General features: G+C 53.1%; 2 protein-coding genes across 2 annotated transcripts; one reads left to right on the forward strand and one right to left on the reverse strand.

The window, feature by feature from the left end:
• The first annotated feature begins 568 nt into the window (after nucleotides 1-568).
• Nucleotides 569-9,382, forward strand: POMGNT1 (protein O-linked mannose N-acetylglucosaminyltransferase 1 (beta 1,2-)). Its single transcript, XM_023727111.1, has 21 exons — nucleotides 569-739; nucleotides 1,327-1,441; nucleotides 1,572-1,690; nucleotides 2,346-2,411; nucleotides 2,488-2,601; nucleotides 3,631-3,748; nucleotides 3,939-4,037; nucleotides 4,241-4,368; nucleotides 4,760-4,830; nucleotides 5,063-5,138; nucleotides 5,331-5,414; nucleotides 5,503-5,544; nucleotides 5,756-5,814; nucleotides 6,123-6,195; nucleotides 6,279-6,407; nucleotides 6,492-6,617; nucleotides 7,596-7,660; nucleotides 7,844-7,888; nucleotides 8,119-8,254; nucleotides 8,523-8,632; nucleotides 8,719-9,382. The coding sequence occupies exons 1-21, from the start codon at nucleotides 620-622 to the stop codon at nucleotides 8,798-8,800; spliced, it is 1,977 nt and encodes a 658-aa protein (XP_023582879.1). The 5' UTR covers nucleotides 569-619; the 3' UTR covers nucleotides 8,801-9,382.
• Nucleotides 9,383-11,778: 2,396 nt separating this feature from the next.
• Nucleotides 11,779-16,048, reverse strand: TSPAN1 (tetraspanin 1). The gene is made up of 7 exons (XM_004371791.2): nucleotides 15,992-16,048; nucleotides 13,329-13,535; nucleotides 13,045-13,119; nucleotides 12,831-12,929; nucleotides 12,604-12,750; nucleotides 12,412-12,495; nucleotides 11,779-12,204 (listed from the first exon to the last, which is right to left on the reverse strand). Exons 1-7 carry the CDS (start codon nucleotides 16,046-16,048, stop codon nucleotides 12,157-12,159), a joined length of 717 nt encoding a protein of 238 aa, XP_004371848.1. The 3' UTR covers nucleotides 11,779-12,156.
• Nucleotides 16,049-18,361: the final 2,313 nt, after the last annotated feature.

The following is an 18,361-nucleotide window of genomic DNA, read 5'->3' on the forward strand; positions in this document are numbered from 1 at the left end:
CGGGCCCGGCTGGGGCGGGGCCGCGAGCGGCATGGAGGAGGCGGAGGCCGCGGCGCGCCCGGCAGAGCAGTGCGGGCCCCAGTGTGTCCGGAGCGGGGCCCGGGCACCCTAAGCCGTGAGTGCCTCCGGGCAGATCTCGGGGAGGGGTGGCGCGGACAGGGCAGGTCTCGAATCCTGGCCGGAGAAGAGGAGGCCAGATAGGAGGGGGCGAGGGGGGAGGGGGTGAAGGTTTGGGCTAGTCGCTGCCCTTTGCCCACCTCAGGACTGGAAAGGCACGGGGGGCTTGGACCTTTTCGGGGCTGATGAATCTTGAGAGCCTATTACCTGGCGTCCACCCCTCACACCCTGGGCAGCCCTGACTCAGTTCTCCCAGCCCCGGGGGAATTTCCAGGTGCTCTCCCTCCTAAGGTTTTCCTGCCAAGCCCAGAGAAGTTGAGCCACTTTCCTCGGGTCACACAGCACGGATGCCTGCTGGGAGGAGTTCCTGGGAGGCCCTCCTTCATCTCCCGAGAAGGCATTAGACTTCGGGAGGAGCACCTTACCTCATGTGACGTTCTGATCCCCTCAGATTCCTGAAGGCATGGGCTGGCCAGGACAGCGGTGACCCCCCCAACCCGGCATGGATGACTGGAAGGCCAGTCCCCTCATCAAGCCCTTTGGGGCTCGGAAGAAGCGGAGCTGGTATCTTACCTGGAAGTATAAACTGACCAACCAGCGGGCCCTGCGGAGGTTCTGTCAGGTATAGGGATGTCCCAAGACCTCTCGGGGGCTCCCTTCCAGCTTTACCACAGCCTAGACTATGGGCACTGGGACCCACTTTGGCTGCCCCCAGGCTGGAAAGGGGAAACCTCTACGTGTCAAGTCCCTACCAGGTAGTGATTTGGGCCCAGCATTCAGCTTTGGATCAAGTCTAACCTCCTAGGCTTCTGATAGAAATCTGAAGTCTGATCAGGAAAGTTTTGCCCAGGGCCGTACACCTGTCAGGCAATCAGGGCTGGGAACCAGGTGTTCCCATCCTCAGCTTGATTCTCTTCAAACTGGTGCATGTCTTGGAACTAACAGTGGAGGGGACCAAGGAAATTAAGGCTTCAAATGGAAGAATGCAGGAGCTCTGAGTAGTAAGGGCCCTGATGAAGGAGGAAAGGTTAGGGGAGGTTACCATGAAACTGGGCCCATCTGGGGAGGAGAGCTGTGTAGACAGAAGGAAGAGAGACAGGCCCCAGGTTCTCCCTGTGTCCTCAGTGCAGCCAGGGCCCTCCTTTAAGAAAGACCCTCTATTATCTGGAGGAGGTGCCCCTCTTTAGTTATCCCCACCCCTCCCCTCAGACAGGAGCGGTGCTGTTCCTGTTGGTGACTGTTATCGTCAACATCAAGTTGATCCTGGACACTCGTCGATCAATCACCGAGGCCAGTGAAGACCCAGAGCCGGAGCAAGACTATGGTGGGGCCAGGCTGAGGGTGGGTTAGGGGTGGGGAATCCCCTGGGATCTCATGGCTGGAGTGGCAGGCAGATCGCAAGAGGGGTGATTCTACTGTGGAGACTATCTCCATGACCTGTTGCACCCCCACAGATGATGCCCTGGGCCGCCTGGAGCCACCACGGCGCAGAGGCAGTGGCCCCCAGCGGGTCCTGGATGTGGAGGTGTACTCGAGCCGCAGCAAAGTGTACGTGGCAGTGGATGGTACCACGGTGAGTGGGCCAAGATCTGGTGTCCTCTCACTCCATTCTGCTCGGGCTATGGCAAACTGACTCTGGAGTCCACTGCCTGGGTGGGAACTGCAACTCTGCCATCTTCTAGCTGTGTGACTTTGGAGGCCTCAGTTCCTCATCTGTAGACTGGGACTAGTGATTTCTACTTGCCAGAATTAAATGAAAAGTATGTATGAGGTCTTATATGTAGTGGTATCTCAAAAGTGATAATTAGTAGGTAGTTAATTCATTGATTTATTTATTTCATAACCACTCCCTGGTTGATTATAACCACTGCCTTCTTTAGACTCAGCCTTGTGCTGGGCACTGGGGACCTGGAGGTAATGGAACCTGGCCCTACCTCATAAGGGCTCAGTCTGATAGAGGAATGTGATAACTCCAGGATGAGGCAGAGACAGCCTAGGGCTCTAAGAGCCATGAAAGTTCTGGAGGGTTAGGTTGTAGAAAGATGAGATCTCTTCTGATTGGGGTGCTGTGGAGGCCCCCTGGAAGAGGTAGCCTTGAAGCTGGGTTGGGAGAGAACTATGAGCAGAGGTATAGGTAGGAGGGAAGGTTTTGTGCAGCTGGAGATTTAAGTGCCCAGAAGACAGAGGCCACGAATGCCTGAGGGAAGAGTTGGACTTTGTCTTTACAGGTTTTGGAGGACGAAGCCCGGGAGCAGGGCCGGGGCATCCATGTGATCGTCCTCAACCAGGCCACGGTGAGACTGTAAGGGTGGGGAACTCTTGCTCTTCTTGCTGGTGACACCAGCTCACAAGATGTGTGTCCCCTGCCAGGGCCATGTGATGGCAAAGCGTGTGTTTGACACATACTCTCCTCATGAGGATGAAGCCATGGTGCTGTTCCTCAACATGGTGGCACCTGGTCGAGTGCTCATCTGCACCGTCAAGGTCAGTGACTCTGCCTTGGCACTGTCCCCTTTGCCCCCATCTCCAACCCTGCTCAAGGCCTTGGTTTCCGTGCCCCTAATATGGCATAGGAGCCCTGGTGGCACTGTGGTTGTAAGCTCGGCTGCCAACCAAAAGGTCAGCAGTTCACATCCACCAGCTGCTCCTTGGAAACCCTATGGGGCAGTTGTACTCTGTCCTATAGGGTTGCTATGAGTCAAATTGGCTCGATGGCAGTGGGTTTGGTTTTTGGCTTTAATATGGCATAGTGGGAAGAGCCTTTGGAGGAAGATGACTCAGGTTCCAATCCTAACCTTGTTGTTTTTATTAATTCTACTAATAGTTATTGAGCACTTACTATGTGTCAGACTCTTTTCTGGGTGCTAAGTATGCAATGGCAAACAAGACAGAGTCTCTACCTTCATGGAACGTACATTTCAGCAAGGGGAGATAAACAGAAAAGCAGCCAAATAAAAGTATGTCAGGAAATGATGACTTACATGAGGAAGAAAATAGTAAAGCAAGGGAGACAAGCAAGGAGGATGCTGATTTAGAAAGGGAAGCCCTCTGTAAGCAAATGGCACATGAACAGAAAGCTGGAGGAGGTGAAGAAGAAGGAAGGTGATGGGAAGAACGTTCTAAATAGAAAGAATGGCAAGTACAAAGACTGTATAAGAAAGTGCTTGGCATGCTTGAGGAACAGCAATAATGCCGGTAAAGCTGGAGCAGAATGAGGGAGGGAAGAAGAGTGGTAGGAAAAGAGGGCAGAGATATAGCAAGGGACAGAAGTGCATATCATGTGGGATCATAGTAAGGAGTTGTTAACTGGGTGACCTTGGATGCTAATTTGAATTTAAACCTTTAGTTCTTCTCATCTATGAAATGATAGTAACCACAGAGGGTTGTTGAAATAATTTAATGAGCTAATTTAGGTAAAGGGTTTTACAGAGTATGATACATAGTTGGTGCTCTATGAGGCCATGTCTCCTGGAACCATGCCACTCGTGCTGGCCATCTTCTCTGGTCCCCTAGGATGAAGGCTCTTTTCACCTCAAAGACACAGCCAAGGCTCTGCTGAGGAGTCTGGGCAGCCAGGCTGGCCCTGCCCTGGGCTGGAGGGACACCTGGGCCTTCGTGGGACGAAAAGGAGGTGCCAGCACCACAGGCCATCCATTCTGTAGCATCAAGAGCCTGAGAGGAACAGAAGCCCAGGAGATGGGATGGGGTGGTGGGCAAGTAGGAGGCAGTGGTGGGAGGGATAAATATGGGCAGGGACATGGGCAGAAGCCCCCACGCTGGAGCTTGATTCCCCATTGCCCCCCATTCCTGCCTCCTGCCAGGTCCTGTCCTTGGGGAGAAACATTCTAAGTCGCCTGCCCTCTCATCCTGGGGGGACCCAGTCCTACTGAAGACAGACGTACCGCTAAGCTCAGCTGAAGGTGTGGTTAGTGGGGAGTAGGCTCTGGGGCAGTACCTGGGCTGGTGGTTGGCACATAGGCAGAAACTTGCCCTGACTTGCTGGGAGGCGTTGGCCGGCTCTTGTCCTCTTTATGGCGCTTCATTTCCTTGACTGTGTGCCCTGGGGCTTTCCAAACCACTTTGGCCTCATGTCCCCATCCTGTTGTCCACATTCCTCCCTTAGAGGCAGAGTGCCATTGGGCAGACACGGAGCTGAACCGTCGCCGCCGGCGCTTCTGCAGCAAAGTTGAGGGCTATGGAAGTGTGTGCAGCTGCAAGGACCCCACACCCATTGAGTTCAGCCCTGACCCAGTAAGCAGGGCCTTAGGCAGCGAGGCTTGCACTTCTTCCCAGCTTGGCAAGGGGCCTGAGGGAAGATCCAGGTTGGGCTTCCTCTACCCTAGCCTAGGAGGGAACCAGGATGAGGGGATTTGTGCTGATCTCTGGAAGACAAGAGAAGCATCCTGGTTGAGGGTGGGGGATGGGGAAGGGTTAGGTGTGTGAGCAAAAGCCCAGGGTTTGGTGCTGAGCTGAGTGTGTGGAGGGGCTAGGACAGGGAAGACCCTCCACGCCTTCCCTATCTACCCTGGAGTTTAGGGTCAGAGACACCTCTACTCTCCTACCCCCAGACAACTGTTCGTAGGTGGGGTTCCCAGTTTGGGGAAAGAATGAGTCAAAAGCTAAAAAGCTGTTTCTCCCTCAGCTCCCAAACAACAAGGTCCTCAATGTACCTGTGGCTGTCATTGCAGGGAACCGGCCCAATTACCTATACAGGTGAGCCTGGGAGTGGGGTGTTCCCCCCACTGAACAGGAAAGTGTTTAGCAGGTGGGAACCCCAGGCTCATCTACCTACAGGAGGAACTCTTGGGGTGGGTAGAAAGGCACCATGTGCTAGGTCCATTCACCTTTGTGGGTTAACATGGGGGAGTCTGGGCCCCTCTGTAAGTACAGGGGAGCCCTGAGTAGGGGGGACAAGGAGACCCTAACCCGTCCCTGGGCTCCCTAGGATGCTGCGTTCTCTGCTTTCAGCCCAGGGAGTATCTCCCCAGATGGTAACAGTTTTCATCGACGGTTACTATGAGGTGAGCTGGGGCTTGTGGGGGCTCAGACCCACAGGGCTATGGGTGCTAAGCAGCAGTTATCTCTGAGAGCTGGCAAGGGAGACAGCCCAGGCAGTGGCTCTGAGATGGGAAGGGCTTGCATGTCGGGTCTTGCAGAGGTGGGCAGAGGGGATGGTAGCCTCACGTGGTAATCTGTGACCATGTCCCCCCCAGGAACCGATGGATGTGGTGGCACTGTTTGGTCTGAGGGGCATCCAGCATACTCCCATCAGCATCAAGAATGCCCGTGTGTCTCAGGTACTGCTAGGCAAGGATGGGAGTGGCAGATACCTGGACCAACCCTTCACCCCAAAGCTCATGTGCTCTATTTCCACTCCCTAACCAGCACTACAAGGCCAGCCTCACTGCTACTTTCAACCTGTTTCCGGTGAGTCTTAAGGACAGAACTCTTGAGCCTGGGGAGGGCAGCTGTGGGTGTGAGGTCTGGTCCTGCTATGTAACAAACTCATCCTCTCTCTGGACCTCATCCTCCTGATCTGGAAAATGAGCGCAGTGCTGCCTGAGAAGTAGGATAGGATGGAAGAGACCAGGGCCTGGGAGAGGGCCCCTTGGAATGATGTTGTCCCCTCCCCCAACAGGAGGCCAAGTTTGCTGTGGTTCTGGAAGAGGACCTAGACATCGCTGTGGATTTCTTCAGGTAAGGGAGATGCCCCTCCACTATAGCTCCTGTAAGCTGCATAGGACGTTTGGCTCGCCTGGGTCTCCAGCGAAGAAAGCAGAGAAGTATTTTGGATAGCTTTCTGGAGGAAGCGAGCTCAGCAGTGGCTGGAAAGCCTGGGCAAAGGCAGGATGGCAAGTGTTAGGGCTGGAGCAGAGGGTAGAAGAGGGTGAAGGGAGACAGGAAGGGAGACAGTGGGGATTTAGGGGAAGGAGGCATGACTCCTGAGTCCCAGCTCTAGCTCTCGCGGCATCACTGTGTAACTTGGTTAGCCTTGCCTCTCTCAGCTTCTTGAGCCAATCCATCCATCTTCTGGAGGAGGATGACAGCCTGTACTGCATCTCAGCCTGGAATGACCAGGTAGGCTGGGTTGCCAAGTGGTCAGCTGGGGAGTTTGTAGATGCCCCGAGCTAATACCTCCCACCATGGCCCTCTGTTCCCAGGGGTATGAACACACGGCTGAAGACCCAGCACTACTGTACCGCGTGGAGACCATGCCTGGACTGGGCTGGGTGCTCAGGAGGTCTTTGTACAAGGAAGAGCTTGAGCCCAAGTGGCCCACACCAGAAAAGGTGCCATGGCAGGGTAGGGTGAGTGGGCTGGGTACCCTACCAGCCCTAAAGCTTTTAACCTTGACAACCTTCTATGCCTTCCAGCTCTGGGACTGGGACATGTGGATGCGAATGCCCGAACAACGCCGGGGTCGAGAGTGCATCATCCCCGACATTTCTCGATCCTACCACTTTGGCATTGTCGGCCTCAACATGAACGGCTACTTCCATGTGAGTTGGAGGCAGGAGTGTTGGGGAGAAGGCTCAGTATAGTGTAGTGGTCAAGAGCATAGACTCTGGAGCAGTCTCAACTCTGTCACTTACTAGTCGGAAATTACTTATCCTCTTTGTGCGTCGGTTTCTTTATCTGAAGATAAAAATAGTACCTACCTCATAAGGTTGTGAGGATTGAATGAGTGAATATATGTAAAGTGTTTTGAACTGGAAGTATTATGTAAGGGTTAGCTGGTATTATTTTTCTTACTACTATTCTTAGCACTAGACTGTGGGTGTGGGGAGGGTATTTCTGCTGCTAAGCACTCCTCCAGCCCTGCAGGCTCTGCCCTCTCACTGCCTGTCCTTGTAAGTGCTGGCTTCTAAGCCTTAGCCTAAGGTGAGCAGGGAGACCCCCATACCCCCATACCCCACTTGGCTGTGTCCAAAGGGCCAGCTCCCCAGTTACAGCAATGGAGACCTGGAAACAATCCAAGCCAAAGGAATGGACAGCATCCAGCTTGGAACCTCCTAGAAGCCAAGAGCCCTCAGGGGCCAGCTAGTGCAAGACCCCCGCTCATCTCCCAGAGAGAGACAGACATTTACGTGAGGCTCTCTTACTACCTGAGTCACAGCAGTTTCTTCTCTTATAGCCCAGCCTGTCCCTTTGCTCACCATCCTCTGCAGGGCCTTTTTCTGGCTTCTGTGGCTATAGCAGCAGGCTCAGGGAGAACCACTGGGGACGGGACTAGCTCTGGGGTCAGTGCATGAGCTGCCTGTGTGGGCATGAGCTCTCTGGCCATGGTGGAACCCAAATCAAGGCTAGTAAGAGCCTGCCACGGATGCTGCAAAGAGGATGGGGAAGACGGAGGACTTAGAGGGAACTTTACAGGTCCAGGAGTTCATCTCCAGTACTTGTGGACATGTGGTGAGCGAATGGTTAGGTGTAGGCTGGGCAGTGCAAGGCCCTAATTCTCACCCTCACATCCACTCTAGGAAGCTTACTTCAAGAAGCACAAGTTCAACACGGTTCCAGGTGTCCAGCTTAGGAATGTGGACAGGTGGGGTCTGGGGACAGGGTAAGGGGGAAGAGATCTACAAGCCCTAATGAATCAGTCACTGACAGTCCCTTCCAGCCCTGGGGCCCACCCCAATTCCCATTTGGTCCTTTGCCCTGCCCACTACTGCCCATGGGATTGTCCTGAGGGGCTGCCCCCTCCCCTGACTCACTTCTTTCCCTTCAGTCTGAAAAAAGAAGCTTATGAAGCAGAAATTCACAGGCTGCTCAGGTATGGCCTAGGGCAATTGGGGAATGGGGAAGAGATATTGGGGGTTTTGGCCCCATAATTTTTAGAGCCCAGTACAAAATGAAAATGCAGGCTCTCTTGAATTTCAAGATGGCAATAGCCAAGCATTAAACCAAGCACAGGGCCCTTCTAAGCATGGAGTCCTGTAGGGCATGCCCACAAAGCGGGCCTTGTCTTGACCTAACTCCCTTGTCACCCCCCCAACCCCACAGTGGGGCCGAGATCCTGGACCACAGCAAGAACCCTTGTGAAGACACTTTCCTGCCAGACACGGAGGGCCACACCTATGTGGCCTTTATCCAAATGGAGAAAGATGATGACTTCACCACCTGGACCCAGCTTGCCAAGGTGCCCCAACACAGCCCACCCAAGAGCACCCCTCTTCCCCTACACATACTGCCCCAAGATACAGAGAGCCTTTGTTCTGGAATTTTCTACCTCAGACCTGTTCACACCCCCAGAACCCCCCCTCCAACTCCCTCGTACAAATCCCTATTCTAGAAGATGCTATCTCTTATAAATTGAGGAGGCTGCTGAGGAGGGGTAGGGGCTGGGCCAAAGGGTCCTCAGTGCCCCCTCCCCACAGCTCTCTGACCTATACCTCCTCTTACCCCAGTGCCTCCATATCTGGGACCTGGATGTGCGTGGCAACCACCGGGGCCTATGGAGGTTGTTTCGGAAGAAGAACCACTTCCTGGTGGTGGGAGTCCCAGCCTCCCCCTACTCGTGAGTGACTTCCCTACCCTGTGGAATGGAGACTTAATGCGGACGTAGCTAATGGCCTCTTCCCTAATACATTCTCATCTTCCCAGGGTGAAGAAGCCACCATCAGTCACCCCGATTTTCCTGGAGCCACCCCCAAAGGAGGAGGGGGCCCCAGGAGCTGCAGAGTAGACATGAAACCTCCTCCAAGACCCTGCAGGGCTGGGTACTGTGTACCCCCAGGCAGGCTAGCCCTTCACCCCATCCTGTAAGATTTTGTAGGTGCTGGCAGGGGCTGGGGCTGGTTTGTTTTTAACATGTGACTTAATTACTAACTCCAAGGGGAGGGTTTCCCTGCTCCAACGTCCCTGTTCCTGAGTTGAAGGTCTATTTATTTACTTCTTTTTTGGGGAAGGGCAGGATGGTACCTGGGAATCATTGGGATCCCTGGGCAGCTGATCCTGCTCTTTGTACACCCCCTCCGCCTAGGCCTGGCTCAGAATTTAACCTATTTATTGACTGCCCCAGAGACTGAGGGCCTTGAAAACAGGCCAAAGCCTGGGGGCCTTGATTTCTTCCTGGGCTGACGTGCTGCCCTGAGGGCGGGGCTGGCTCTTACTCAGGAAACTGCTGTGCCCACCCCATGGACAAGCCCACCTGGGCCCACATCTGACGAAGACTCACTTGGAGACCCTCAGACACTGGACCAGGCCTCTTCTCAGCCTCCTCTTTGTCCAGGTTTCCAAAGCTGAATAATGTGATCATTGATTAAAAAAGGAGAAAACCTCTAGGGATGTGTTGTGTGTGTGTCTTGTGTGTGTGGTGTGTTGTGTGTATGTGTGTGTGTGTGTAAGGGAGAGAAAGAAAATAGCCATGATAGATGGGATAGATGGTGAGTTTTCCATACTGTCTTCCACAGGGTTTGTCTTCCATTTGAGACCACCAGGGGATGCCCAAGCTCCACCCTAGGACAGCCTGGACCTAGCCCTGCCCTACTTGGGGCTGAGCTTGGAGCAGCCATCCCACACAGCTTCCCCAGTGTTTAATTTCCAGGCTGGCTTCTGCCTAACTTGTCTTGGCCAGGCACTTGCCCCCAGGATGGAGGAGGAGAGAGCAAAAAGGGATACTGGGTCAAGGGAGAGGATGGGAGAGCAGGTGAGCATATTGGGGGTGAGAAGGAAGTAGGTGAGACAAGGGCTGGGCTGTTGGTGGGGACATGGGAGCAAAGAAAGATGTCTGTGGCCCTTCAAAACCAGTTGCTGTCAAGTCGATTCTGACTCATAGCAACCCTGTAGGACAGATGTAATCTTTATGGAAGCAGACTGTTACATATTTCTCCCACGGAGTGGCTGGTGAGTTCAAACCACTGACCTTTAAGTTAGCAGCCTAGAGCTTTAACAACTGTGCCACCAAAGCCCCTTCTGTGGCCCTTAGGGCACTTTAAATGCAGAATTCCATATCTGGGTATTTTTCTGGAGATAAGGGTGATGGTTTTCATCAGATTCTCACCCAGCCAGTGACCCAAAGAAGTTAGGAAGATCTGAGTTAGTAATAAAAGCATCAGAAAATGGATGAGATTGTCCACAGGGAGTGGGTGAGCTAGCCTAAGGCAAGGGGGAGGGGGGGAAAATGACACTTAAAGACCTGTGAAGGACTTAGGATGGGGAGGGAGAGTATAGACCACCTCTTGAGAAGTGGGTCTGCTGAGCCCTGGTCGGGTGGACCTGCTGAGCTGCTTATACAGAGCCATGACTAAGGAATCAGGAATGATTGGAACCGCTCTTTTGCCTGCTCTCTATCTCCACCAGTGCCTGGAGCCCAACTCGGCGATGGCATGGGTGGTGTATGGCCTGGGCATTTCTCGCCACCCTGACGCCTTCAGTGTTTCCTGGAGCTAGAGAGAGTGCTTGAGGTGGCACAACAGCCAGGTGGAGTTAGCCGGTAGTGACGTGGAGGCCCGCCCTGGATAAACAAATCCCCTGCAGCCTCCACACAGGCACCTAGGGGAGGGGCAGTGTGGTGGTGAGGGTGAGGTGGGCTGATTCCTCTTCCTGCCCGGTCCCCCAGCAGGCTCCTGGTCTGGACCTCCCAGACTGACTCTCAGGTACTGTGTGGCTCTGGCCAGGTCTCTGTTCTTTTTGGGCTCCACAACAGAGGGATAGTTCTGGGCTGCACTTGGAAAGTCTGGGAAGAGGGTTCGAGGGGAAGACTGGCTGGTAGCAAACAACCTGTCCTCCAGCCATAGCTTCCTTCCTTAGCACTGTCACTCCTTCAACAGCTATCAGGTCCATATTAGGGATATTCAGCCCAGGTGCCCCTTCAGGTGGAACTGTTACCATGTGAGCCAGAACCACACCAGACTTTCAGTCAAACAGCCTGAGCCTCCAGGCTCAGCTCTTAAGGTTGTGCGACTGGGACAACTCATTTGGCCTCAGTGTCATCTGGAGCATGGGGGTGGTGAATATTAAATAAAAAATCAGGTCTGTAAAGCAGCAGGCAGGCCAAGACCAAGAATAAGTGAAGTTCTTTCTGAGATTCCCAAAGGTTTGGAAATTTGCTTGAGTGGGGCAGGCTAACTGGACCTTCTGATGGGGGCTCTGGAAGGGTTTCCCAGAGCCTAAGGAGTGACCTTTTTCATTGCCCTGGTGATAATTCTGGTCTCTCCTTCCCTGCTTGGGACCAAGCTTGTTACTTCCATAGCTTTCCAGTCCAGTGCTTCCACCAAAGAGGGGGTAGATTCAGCCAAAATCCTCCCATGTTATAAGAAGACAGACTGGCCCAGCCCTCACCTCTTGAATGCCCTCTTGGTTATTCCCTTTAGGCTCTCTCCCAAGCCTGGAACCCAAATGAAGGAGAGAAATAGCTACCCATCCCCACCCCACTTCCCTTCTGCTGCCTTTCCAGAGGTCTTTTGAGTCACCAGTCCTACAGGGATCTGAGGCCAATTCAGGCAAGATGGGCCCCTCTCCCCGAGGATACATGAAAAGAGTCCAAATAGAAACATTTTAATTGGTTTATAAATTTGAAATTCATTCCACACATCTTCCTGGTGGCTCGCCTGATTTCACATATGCCCAGGTTACAAAGCACTCTTCTCATCCCCCAGTATAGTGCTGGGATCACCAAGAGCCCCCCTTGCCTGAGGGGTGTCAAGGGTTTAAAGAACAGACTGGGGGAATGGGCAGGAGCAGGGGCAGATTATCCAGTAAGCACAGTATGCACAGGTTTACAGTAAACAAGTTATGCACGGGCTTAACTATGTTTACTTACTAATTGTGTACCTTACTTGTTGGGTAATCCGTCCCTGGGCAGGAGAACTGGCTACCTTAGAGGCTCCGGGAGAGGTGGGCTCCAACCCCACCAATGGAAGGAAAAGTAAGGGGCAACCTGAAAGTGGTGGTCTGTATTTAGCCCCAAGTCTGTAGCAGCAAGGCTGGGTCTGCCCTGGCCCGGGTAACAGTGTTAGATTCTGCCCCACCCTTGGCAGTGCAAGGGTGCCTCTTCCCAGTCCCCATATGGCAGCAATGGTGGCGGAGGCCGAAGCAGACTTATTCCAAATGGCAGTACAGATACAGGGACACAATCATGGCAGCCAGCTGGTGGGTGAAGAACAGGGAGAGATGAGGGGACATGATCAGGTGGCTGAGTCCTGAAGCTTTAGTTGCCTGTTCCCCAGACACCCCTCCTACATGAAGCTCTGTTAGAAGTCTGTCTTCTCCAGAGAGGCCTCAGAGATGGGTCAAACCGCTTCTAGCCCTGGGCCCAGTGGGAGTATCCCAGCCCCAGTCTCCTCATCCCCTTACCTCCAGGCCCCCAATTCCAGCTGCCACACCACCCACGGTGCCTCCATTGGTTCTGATTTCATAAAGAAGCTGATCGAAGCAACCCTTGGGGGAGAGAATAGAGCATCTATAGTCAGCAGCTGCTCCCCGACCCCATTTGGCACTCCAAGGCCAGCAAAGAAGCCTCCCACCCCTTCTATGCCAGCTCCACACCTGCACAGCATCTTTCTCGGCCTCCTCCTTGGTGCAGGACCCACTCTCTGTGCTATTGTTGCAACAGTATGGGGGAAAGACACTCTTTTCCAGGTAGAAGGGAGAGCCCTCAAAATCTGTGTAGTTGTTGAAGCCACAGCACTTGAGCTGGAGACAAGAAGGGAAGGGAGTCAGTGGGGCCTTGCTTCCTTCTCCCTACCCCAAAAATCTCCCCCAGCCCACCTTACCCCTGTCATGGTGATGTTCCACAGTTCGGAGAAGTCCTTCTGTTTACCATAGTCTGTCTTGATGGCAGGCACTACTGCCAATGTCAGGAAGTTCTCAGCCTGGGTGGGGCAGGCCAGTGTTTAGGGGCTAATAGGGAAGGTGGCCATTCACAGGCCATGGCCACTTTCAGGGCTTTGCCTACTCTGTCTCCCTTGCCCCATCCCAGCTCCTCACCATTGTGGTGTACACCAAGGCGACCACAGCAGCTGCAACCTCAGCAATGAAGATGATGAGGAGGATGGAGAAGAACTGAGTGGGGAACAGGGGTCTGAGTTTTAGGGAGACAATCCCTTGTGCCCTCCTTGCCCTAGCCCACCCCCTGTTAAAATGACGCAGGGGCCCCTTTGGCTGCGGCTTCTGGAGTCTAGAGCAGGGTTTGGGGATCCCCAGGGCCTGGTGTCAAGGGTGAGGGAACCCTGGGCCTTGGTCATAGGTCTGTGGAGCCAGGTCTGACCCACCATTATGAGGGCACACTTGTTCTCGCTATGAGCACCGTAGCAGCCCAGGAAACCAAGAGCAAGGAGCACAGCACCAGCTGCGATGAGGAAGTAGCCCACGTTGACAAACTGCATGGCAGCGGACGACAGCGGCCCGAGGATCTTCAGGAAGGATGGCCCATCAACTGACACCCAGATGCCCACAGCAAGCAGGGCTGCACCACACAGCTGGGGACAGAGAGGTCAGGCAGGCCTTGAAACAACGTTGGCAAGCAGCTGCGTACCACACAGCTGAGACAGGGAGATGGGAACCTAGAAACTTCCCCCTTTATAGGCTAACGAGTCTAGAAACTCATCCTGCAGGGAGGGGAGCATCCTCTAGAGCCAGAAAGATGAGAGCTGGGACACCCATGGTCAGCACTAGGCTGCACACCCGGGCAGATATAAATGGGATCAGGGGTTCTAGAAATGTCCACAATGGTAAAGGGAGAGGCAAGGCTCTTTCTCACTACTGCCAGGTTCCTGCTACAGAGCTAGAAATGGAAACAGGCAGGTGAGGGCCCAGCCCATTTCCTTTTCGTGCTATGGGTGCCTGGAACACCTCTATCCTCTGATAGGCAGAAACGGGGATGGTAGCATCGAGCAGGCTCAACAGTCACCATAGCAACAAAGGCAGGGCTGAGGTTTACACCTGCTCCTAACCGTGGAGAGTGTGGTAGTTGAGAAAAAGAGACATCCATCCTGAGGCCCCATTTGGCTCCCTGCCAGAATCTGACTCCAGGTCTGTCCCTCATCCAGCCTAGTCTTCTCCTTGCCTCACAAGGAAAAACTGAGGACCAGATGGGGAGCGTAGCCAGAGCTTCTCTTAGAGGCTATCCTGCTAAATCCCAAACCTGAGGGAATCTGTGACCCAGACGGGGAGGTCACTGCCCAGCTCCCACTGCTCTGAGAGCAAAGCCTTGCTGACCCAGAGTTTCAGCAGATGAATCAGCCTCACCCTACCTGGGTGCCCAGACCACACCTTCCAGCTACAGAAACTGAGGCTGAAACCAAGAGTGAGGTGGCAGATTGTGCCTGGCTCCCAGGCATGTTTGCCTAAGAACAGAAAGCTGGGCTTCCAGCCCACGAGGTCTGGGGCCTGCCCTACCCTGCCCTGCCCAGCCTGTCAGGGCCTAGGCAATAGGGGCCAGAATCAAACTGGATTTGCCTTTAACACTCTCGTGCCAGAGCCCCTGCTCTCCAACTCCCCAAGATCCTGTTGCCTCCTCCAGATACATGGATAAAGGCTAGCTCCTTGAAGCCCAAGGCACAGACCACATCAGAGTCAGAGAGCCTACCTACCCTAGCCCAGTTTCTCCAAACTCATCTACACACCAGCACCTCCACTTCCTCATCATTTACTCTAACTTATTCTAATGTATCTCCGAGGTCTCTGCTGACAACCTGTGCTAAATCCAGCGGACACCTCAGGGCCTTATCCTCCTTGACCTCTTTGATATCTCACTCTCCTTGCTTTCCTCCCTCCTCTCCCACTGCTCCTTCCCCATCTCCTTCATGGTAACTATTCCTCTGCTCATTGCTTGTATGTTGGGGTTTCCCAGGGTTCACTCTCTAGGAGTACTCCTGCCCACACCCATGGTTTCAATGACCATCAATGTGCACATAACTTCCAAATATCCGTGTCCAGCTCAGACCTGAGCTGCAACCCTGCTGTTTATACAAGTACCTCTGGGACATCCCCCGGATGCTCATGCCGAAGAATCATCTCCAAGACCTCTGTCTCCCTTGCCCCTTCTTCCACTCCTCAGCCACCATCTGAGAACTCTGTCTTTTGTCCACTTTGTCCACTTCTCCCCATCTCCAAGGTTCACGCCTCATTGCTCAGCTTCCTCAAACATGTCCTATGCAATCTGTTCCGGGTTCTCTGAGCAATATCTGGTTTTATTACCTCTGGGCTTTTTTATGCATGTTTTATAGTCCCCCCACCCCCACCCACCGAGTACAAATTCCCAGCCTCAGCTATTTCTTCCAGGAAGCCTTCTCTGACCAGGCTGGGTTCAAGCCCCAATTGTGGGCTCCCATAGTTCCTGTGCTAAGCCCAGACATACTGTGTGCCCTGCTGGACCTGAGACACTCGAGAGCAGAGAAAAACCTTGCTCACCTGCGACCCCAGCACTCAGCACACAGTCTTAGGCAATAAATGTTTGTGGACTGAATAAGGGCTGCTTGAGATAGACCCTCTGCTCTGTTGCCGTGCTCTTTGACATTCCTGGGCCCTCTCCGCTTTCAGCTCCCCAGCAGAAAGAGGCCACTGAATTCCCTCCCACACTAAGTGACCTTAGGCAAACCCCTTCCCCTGTCTACCTGCATATTCCCCTCCCCAATACTTATAAAAACAGGCGAATCAGTCAGCCTGCTGTGTCCTACCCTGCCCTAATTCTGGGCTGAAGCTTCCTGGAATGGAGGGGACTCCCCTAAGTATCTCCACTCCTCCATATGCAGCAGCCTGGCTGCTACTGGGATTAGGACTCAGCATTTGGGGGACCTCTAGACCCTACTCATAAGGGGAAACTTTCAGGACAGAGTCTGTGCTTAGCAGTCTCCCATCCCCTAGCTTGGACTCTGCTCAGGTTGTGATCTGCTCTTGTACGGAGCCCCAAAGAGCCCACAAACCCCATACTTACGAAGATGAGTAAATTGAAGAGGAACATCATGGTCTTAAGGAAGCTGAAGCACTGCATGGTGGCTCCTAGGAGGCAGACATGAGTGAGCTGGGCCTCACCGCCCCCCACCCCCACCTTCCCACAGCCTGGCATCTAGAGCCTGATATGCCAGACCCCAGCATCCTATACCCATATCTTATCAAGCTTCCTGCACCTGGACTCTGACACCTCAAGACTTACTCCAACTCCCATCCTGACACCCATACCCCTCTATACTACCCAGGTCCTCTGCCAGCACCTGACACTCAGATCCTAACATCCCAGTTTCCTTCATAGGCACCCCAAGCCTGACCCCCCAGATTGCAAGTCCCTCTATGTCCCTCTCTGGCACCTGTATACCCAAGCCAACCCCAGACCCTTCTAGGACCTTCCCTGTGGCCCTTCCAGCTCCCCAAACCTATTTGCAGGTTGATTTCTCTTCATAAAATAATCCCTGTCCTAGGCAATCACCTGTTCAGGGATCTTGGCAGCTCGAGTTCTGGAAGCGAGATCAGCTGAGGCTCCAAAGGGAACAAACAGCTCCAGTGAGCCACCACTGAATGAGCAGGCACCTTTCACCTGCAGGCGGAGCAGGTGTTTTAAAGGCCTCCCTCTGCCCGCCTGCCTGCCCCACCCAAAGCCCGTCCCCCTCCTCTTGGCCCTGCTGCCCCCTGCTGCCTGGAGATCTGTCCCCATAGCCGCTGCAGCAGCTGGCCTCCACCTGACAACGCCAACCACGGGCAACACCCCTCCTGTGTCTTTGGAATGGAGGAAGTCTGGGTATGGGGCAAGTGACCCCCAGAGCTTCTGTGTGCCCTCCACCACAACAGAGCACCTATGCTGCTTACCCTACATCTGCTAATACATTTATACATATTCCATGGCTCATAGGCACACATCTGCCCAAGCCGCCTTCCATATATTCACATATCAAACACAAAGATATGTACTTAAACACCTGCTAATGCTCGTGAACCGACTTGATGGCACCTAACAACAACAACAGTGCTCGTGAGTGTACAACACACACACACACACACACACACACACACACACTGAACTCTTTGTGGACTGACTCCCAGCAACAAAGGAACAACAGAACAAGTTTCTCTCTCTCTCTCACACACACACACATACACATACATTCATTTTCAAGGAAAAATAAAGGTTTGGCAGCCTCTGCTCCCTCTTCTGAGTAACAAACACCCCTCAGACTAAGGTCCTCTAAAAAACCCCAAGTTCCTCATCTTTATCCTCCCTTCCTCTTTCCTCCTCTCTCATCTCCCTCCCCACCCTTCTCTCTTTTTCCTTCTCTCCAGTCTATTACCTCTATCTGTGTCCATATTCCAGGTGACTGTCCTGAATTTGAACCCGTCTGCCTCTGTGTGATTTCACCTCACAGCACCTCAGTTTCTTATATATAAAATAGGGGTAAGGATAGGCCCTCCTTGAAGGGTTGTTGTGAAATTAAATGTTGTAAAGTGTGTAGTACTGCCAGCAGGTGGAAACATGGCCCAACAAAGGAGTCATCTCCCAGTTCTAAGACTGTAATTCCCATCTTCATCCTTCCCTGCCTCCTGTCCCTCTTCCACTCCAACTTTCTTGATGTAGAGGTACTGGTGAAGTTCTGGCTTTAGAGGCATTCAGATCAAGTGCTCAAACTCTGGTTCTGTCATTTATTACCTATGTGACCCTTGAGACATTTCTTAGACTTGGTTTCAAGTCCATTTCTTGGTCTGTATAACAGAATAGTTATGGAGTTTTTAATGAGATTTCCTCCCCACTCTGGGACATTAATAAGGGAACGACCACAGACTGAGAGGGCCAGAGTGGAGAGAGTCACAGCCAGAGGAAGTCTGGGGTGGAAGAAGTGGGGTTTGGTTTTGTTTGGATAATGGGAGGAGGCAGCTGAAGAGACAGCAGAGAGAGGGGCTAATAACACCAAAATTTGTGTAGATTACATTTTAAGTGCATTACATATATTCAGTCCTTTTTTTTCCTTCACTACAATCCTATGACATAGATTCTCTTTTTATCCTCATTTCTAAATATGGCAAAAGGGAAACACATACAGAGTAAGTAACTTGCCATGATCACACAACTTGTGACAGTGCCAGGATTCAGCCAAGTCCAGCATCTTAACCACCAAGCTGACTGTCTACACTGATGGAGTCTCTAAGGAAGCAGGAGGGGCTAGCTTCCAGAAAGAGCTGGGGAGGAAGCCTTAGTTAGGGACCTAAGGAAGCAGAGGGACAGTGGCAGGTGAGCTTATAGGTATGGTGGCTAGAGTTGATGGGGACAAGGTCATTTTCTAATACTGAGGGTTGCAGGAGTAGAGGCTAGCGGGGGGGG

Source organism: Trichechus manatus, unplaced genomic scaffold, assembly GCF_000243295.1.
Source record: "Trichechus manatus latirostris isolate Lorelei unplaced genomic scaffold, TriManLat1.0 scaffold00015, whole genome shotgun sequence".
Classification (NCBI taxonomy): Eukaryota; Metazoa; Chordata; class Mammalia; order Sirenia; family Trichechidae; genus Trichechus; species Trichechus manatus.